The 5,852-nt window shown below is 40.4% G+C and overlaps 1 protein-coding gene across 1 annotated transcript in view; it reads left to right on the top strand.

Annotated features, from left to right (window-relative positions):
- LOC104541811 (rho guanine nucleotide exchange factor 7) overlaps positions 1-5,590 on the top strand; it is a gene marked incomplete at both ends in the record, with an annotated part of 29,862 nt that extends 24,272 nt beyond the window's left edge. The window contains one exon of the mRNA XM_010185952.1: positions 5,468-5,590. Within this exon, the coding sequence (XP_010184254.1) occupies positions 5,468-5,590 (123 nt within the window). The remainder of the gene's footprint in view (positions 1-5,467) is intronic.
- Positions 5,591-5,852: the final 262 nt, after the last annotated feature.

The raw sequence follows: 5,852 nt of genomic DNA, 5'->3' as shown, positions 1-5,852 counted from the left end.
GGAAGAGCGTATGTCTTTAAACAAATATTAATGCAAGCTTTGTTTTATCTTGGTATGTAGGTTAATGTGATATCGCAATGTAGCTTCAAGCTCCAAAAGCTTATTTAGAACTCCTTCCTTGATTTATATGCTATTAGAGCACCTTTTCATAATGTCCTTCATTTCTTCTTCCTGCCAAGTGAAATGTTGCTGTGTAATAAATGAGGAACATAATGCATGCTGGTAGGTGGGCAGAAGAAGTCATGCCCCAGTGTTGCTGAAGGGTTACTGCAAATGTTTTGTGATGTTTTCATTTCATAAATATGCTGGTCATGCCAAGTTGTATTTTCAGTTTAATTTTCATCATAGCATATTGACTCGAGCATCCAGCTTCCTCCTGTTTTGAATCTAATCCATCATAATTCCCATCATGTAGAAGAATGCTTGCCCTGCTGCCTTGTGTTTTGTCATTTTGCCATGCGTTTTTGGCTGGTGAACCTGTTCTGTAAACTCAGAGTAGCTCTCGCGCTGAAAATAGATTTATCATTTTATTTTGTTTTTGGCAGAGAGCTTGCAGTCCCATAGCTGAGGCACTTCCATATTGCAGCATCTAGTGTGCTGTTTTTTCTAACTTGACATCTCAGAGTGACCAATGCTGATGTCCTGCCAGTTGTGGTACCAGCCTGTACCTTGCTTGACAAATTGCTGTTCTTGGGTGCGAGTTGAATGTTTTTTGAATTGCACAGCCCTCTTGAGTCAGTTTGTCATTTGAGGTTTTCTCTTAACAAATCCTGGCATGTACTGCAGTGACAGAATCTTGCTGGTGCTTTTCTTCTTCTTGCCTGTGCCACTTTGGCTTATTTTATCCTCATGTTGTTAAATGCTGGGTTGTGTTTTTTTCAGAACGCTGCAGTGAGTGCTTTGTGTGTTTCGAGGGCAAATAGTTATTTGGATGTGGTTTGGTTTTAGTGGTGTGCCACCCTCCCAGCCTGCCCCCAGCCTTGAACCTCTTCTGGTGCATTGCTGAAGGTTTGTCCTCTTTGAGTTTGTCCAGGTTGGCCTCTGTTGCAGCAGTGCTGTGGTGCTCCTGTGGTGCTCCATCTGTCTCAGGCCTGGGAAAGCCTGTTGTCTGCCTGCCTGGATGCTGGGCACCCTCTGACGGATTTGTTTGGGGCTACTTCTGCCTTTGTGCCCTCTCTTCTTAAAACAGAGCAAGAGACCTTGCTATGGTCTCCTGAAGATAGAAAGTGGTCCAGTGCTCTAGGTCTTTTTCCAGGTCTGTGTTCCAGTGCCAAAGATCAGCTCTGCAGTGTCTCACACAGCAGAGGAGTCTCTGAACAAAGAAAGTCCGTGTCCATCAGGTGTTCTCTGGCCTGATCAAAATTATCTCTACTGGAAGTATTGCTCTGTGGGTATTTTTGGAGCCGGAGGTTGAACAGGTTTTTCCTGCTCAAAAGAAATTAATTCATTCACATGGGACCAGAGGCTGTCAGTCGATGGCTGTACTATTCTCTAAGGAGGGGGGACATGACACAGACCGCACAGATTGCTTAGGTCTAATCTCTGTAGCAAATTGAAGGTATTGGCCATCTTTTAGTTAATATCACGGGCTTCTTTCCCTGCCCCAGAATACCTATAGCTGGGTTTACCCCTCTCTTTCATGTCCCTGCTCTTGCAGTCACAGTTACTGTGGTGTTTATCTTGTTCTGTGTTTGAGTGCAAGATACTTCATGTTCTGAGATGATATTGGAGTTGAATGGGAATTGGAGATCAGGGTGTGAGAGGAAGATTGCTTAAATGTAATCAGAACTAATCAGTGTTTCAGGTTTGGTTTTGGAGTTCAGATGCAAATTAAAGTTTGAAGTTTTATCCCAGCATCTTTCCTTGGTTTTGATTATTTTGAATATCAACAGAAATAAGGCTATCAATGTTAAATGAATTTCAACACGGTGTCTTCAGATTGCCTGAAACAAACGTGCAGATTAACTGGTGTCTGAGAGGTAAGGCAAACAGACTAATAGTGAAAGGTAGGGTTGTGAAGAAAGCATTAAAAATTAGACTGATGGATTGTGAGTAAGTTGAGTACTGCCTTTATTTGTGAAACCAGTAGCTCGGAAAACGCTGGTGTCCCTCATATTTCAGTAACCCTGTTAACTGTGAAGCTTCAGGAGATAACACCTAATCTTGGGTTTCTTTACAAACTGCATCCCTCAGAGTCATCAGTCACAGTTATCACTTAATAATTCTTGCAGACCTTCACTTGTCCTGAGTCTTCTCTGCTACCAGCTTTTCAGTTTGAGACATTCTCCATACTGACCTCCTGCAAACATAGCAGACTTAGCACTGATGTTCCAGCTTCTTCAAGAGACAGAGAGGGGCAGGAAATGCTGCTGTTGAGCCTTCTATGGGAGCAGATAGGGAAGAGCAGAAAATACTGACATAATACTGAGAGAATTGGAAGTTTCCAGTTTGTGGCAGGTTCTGCGGGTGTGTAAGTGCGCACTGCACACACTCCTATGGTAACCACACAGTCAAGCAAAATTTAGGGACGTCTGATGTTTTCCTTGCAAAAAGAAAATATACAATGCTGATTACATTTTGTTACCTGCTTCTCCTTTAAATTGTCTGTGTTAGTCTGTGTTTAAATTTGTCTGGATTCACTGCATAGCCTTTCCTAGGATGTTGTAATGTCCACGGACACCAAAACTACTGCAGATTCCTTCAGAAGGTGCATGACATAATTAGGTAGTCTGTAACGTTGCTTTTTTCAACTCCACCACTGTCGGCTGCCAATCTGATCAAAGCCAGCACTCAGAACTGGACTAAAGCTAGAGTCTTAAAGTAAGTGTGGTTGAGCAACAGGGTATTTTCTTATTTATTTTCTGTTTCTCTCAAATTATTATGCAGTGGGAACCAGTTTTAAGTCTGGAGAAACAGGACTGATGGCTATCCGACCTAACCCCAACAAGGACATAATCTGTTAGGTAGTTAGATGTAGCTGTATGATGATGCCTCTGGCATGTGTGCAACAGCAGAGACTTTGTTATGGTTCTCTAATTCTGCAAATGAAATTACAACATGTACTTGGCCTTTTAATAACTGAAGTTATTATCACATGTATATATATGCAAATATAATATTTATATGTGATTCCTTTATAATTAAAGTATCAAACATGAGAAGAATATTGGGATGGCAACTTCAGAATAACAACTTCAGAAAAACTTGTAACTGTTCTCTTTACTGAACACATTCATTACTAAAAAGTTTATATGATGTGGTGATAGGCCTTAAATTGGAGGTTTTTTCAGCAGTTAAAGGAGATATAGATTATTTATGAATTGTTCCTCTAAAAATGTTAGGACACTTGCAACTAACACATGGACTAGAAAAGTCAAAGAGTGTGAGTTGCCACCCCCTCGCAAAGCCTGTTAATTATCTTAATTTGACAAAGTATGTGCAGTCTAAAGTTGCAGTGCCTGTGCGCCATGTAAAAGAGAATAACGTCGGTCTGTCTTTATGCTAAGAGAGCAGCAGGCTGAGGAGACACAGATGTCTGCTTGGTGCGAACAGCCATAATTCGCTTACCCCCCCCCACAACCCCTGGCACTGCAGAATAAAAAGGCAATTTAACCACTTTCAGCAACTGTTTATTGAGGCCTCTTACTATTTAGTGCTGAGTTATATGCATTGGGTATGTCTTCAGAGTTTGAGACTTTTGCTGCATCTATTACTTGAGGAATGTATTATTAGCTCATGCTTAAATTTGTTGAAGGGGATCAGCTGCTGGGCAGGAAATGCTGCTTGGAAGGCCCTAGGGATAGCATTTCCACAGTATTCTGGGAAATGCCCCTGGTTTTCCCCTAAATACCTGCAAAAGCAGCCGTTCTGATCTCAAAATTTAGACTTTTATTGGAAGAGACACAAGGAATTGGGGACAAACTTGTGGTCTAGGGCTGCTGAAAGCTTCGTGTCCCATCTTCTGGTCAACTCCAGCATGGGCCATAGAACGTCCTCCTGAAGAGTCTTAGTCCTTCAAGTGGGAGTTGCTCTGTAGAAAGCAATAGGGTTTTATCTCTTCCAGCACCTTTACAGTATCATTTACTTGCTAGTCCAGTTTATTCTTTCTTACATAGGAAGCAATCTAGTATGAGTATTTTCGTGTTGTTCTGAGAGTGGTAATATGGTGGCAGTAAGGAGGATGTCTGATTAGAGTATATACATCTTCCCACCAGTTTGTCTTTAACTTGATTTTTTAAATAATTTTTAAAGTATGTGAGTGTGCTTTTATTTGCATATGAAATATGCAGCTTAAAGAGATACTAAGAATAAGACTGGAAAGGTTCCTTTTTTTCCCCCAGCTTATACAGATGCAAAATCAGAAGCCAGACTTCTACTTTGTGCTGATTGTACCAGTTCTAAGCCGGTGTCACACAGCCGATTTCAGATATTTATACTGAAGATATTTTCGTACTGCAACTTGAAATGACAGTTTCTGCTAAAGCCTTTGGAAAAATACACTGTATATTCACATTATCTTTGTTCATATCCCTTTCCCCCCCTTATTTATCTGAATAAATGTGCATATTCCTCTGGCAAACCTGATCAGAACTTAGTACTTTCACACAGCCTTGGTAAGCCTAATCTTTTCCTCTAAATAGTTTCTCTTGCTGAGTCATCTTTTTTTGCTGAAGTCACTGAGGCTGCTGTGATTTAAGCACCATTTTATGTGAGACAAAATAAGCTCTTCTGAACAGAATTGTGAAATTTTCCTTCACTGCTTAGCAAATGTGATGCTTTCGAGCATGAAAGATTAAGAAAGTGTGAGTTACAACAAGTATTTCTGTACTGATGGTGGTAAAGCAGCACTCTTGCCCTCGTTATAAACCAACATAAAAATACTTTATGGTCCTTAAAAAGCAAAATGAGTGTCAATTGTGTAAAAACAGCCTGTTACTGCACTGTAACTGGCTTCTATTTGTGCTATTGCTGCTTAATATGGTACTTAGACCTTTTAGTGAATATTTTAAGCTTATCCTCTCTGCTGGTGTAGGGTAGAAGCAAAACATCCTGTTGTTACACCATCCAGTTTTTGTCGAAGTGCTGAAACAGTGCTTTGAGATTTGGCATTCATATATAAGTGGTTAGTAAACTCTTCAAACAGATATGTATGTTGACTGAAAATCAAACTCCTGAAGAAGGTGCTAGTTACCACTAATTCTTGTAAAAGTTTTGTTGAATGACCATCTTACAGGTACGTACCATCTTCTGTCTAGACTGTGGTGGCATAATCGGGCCTGACAGTTACAGGGTTGAAGCTGTAAAGAAGGAAGAGGAAGGTCACTGCTGGTCAGTGACCATAGAAATCTCTCTGTTGATTTTATTAAAAACAAAACAACCCAGTATACATTGCTTTTTCAGGCTTTTAATTTATTTCTGTGTCTGGTTAGTATTAAAGTAATTTTAATTGTTATTACTCTGTTTTTAGGTTGCCTGAAGCTCAGCAGAGGGTTGGAGGATGTTTTCTAAACTTGATGTCACAAATGAAGAGCTTATACCTTGCATACTGTGCCAACCATCCGTCAGCAGTAAATGTTCTCACAGAACACAGGTACGTTCACTCTGTGGTCTTTTACGTATGATAATATAAAAAGTGCATACAATACACTTCTGTTGTAAAGCTGTGATGTCTCTTTTGACGCACATTTGGTATCGAGGAGCTCGTTAAGGGTGGGAAGACAAAAACCCACAACACAAAGCTGTTCCATATGATCAGGACCAGCTTGTCACTTCTGGCACTGTGTTATCAACTATTGGAGAGAACTTTCTCATTTCAGAAATGCATGCTGGACTCTGAACATGTAAAACAAGCT

This window comes from Mesitornis unicolor, unplaced genomic scaffold (genome assembly GCF_000695765.1).
Source record: "Mesitornis unicolor isolate BGI_N332 unplaced genomic scaffold, ASM69576v1 scaffold14926, whole genome shotgun sequence".
Taxonomy (NCBI): Eukaryota; Metazoa; Chordata; class Aves; order Mesitornithiformes; family Mesitornithidae; genus Mesitornis; species Mesitornis unicolor.
Note: the sequence above shows the minus strand (reverse complement) of the source record. Positions and strands in the feature narration are given on the sequence as shown.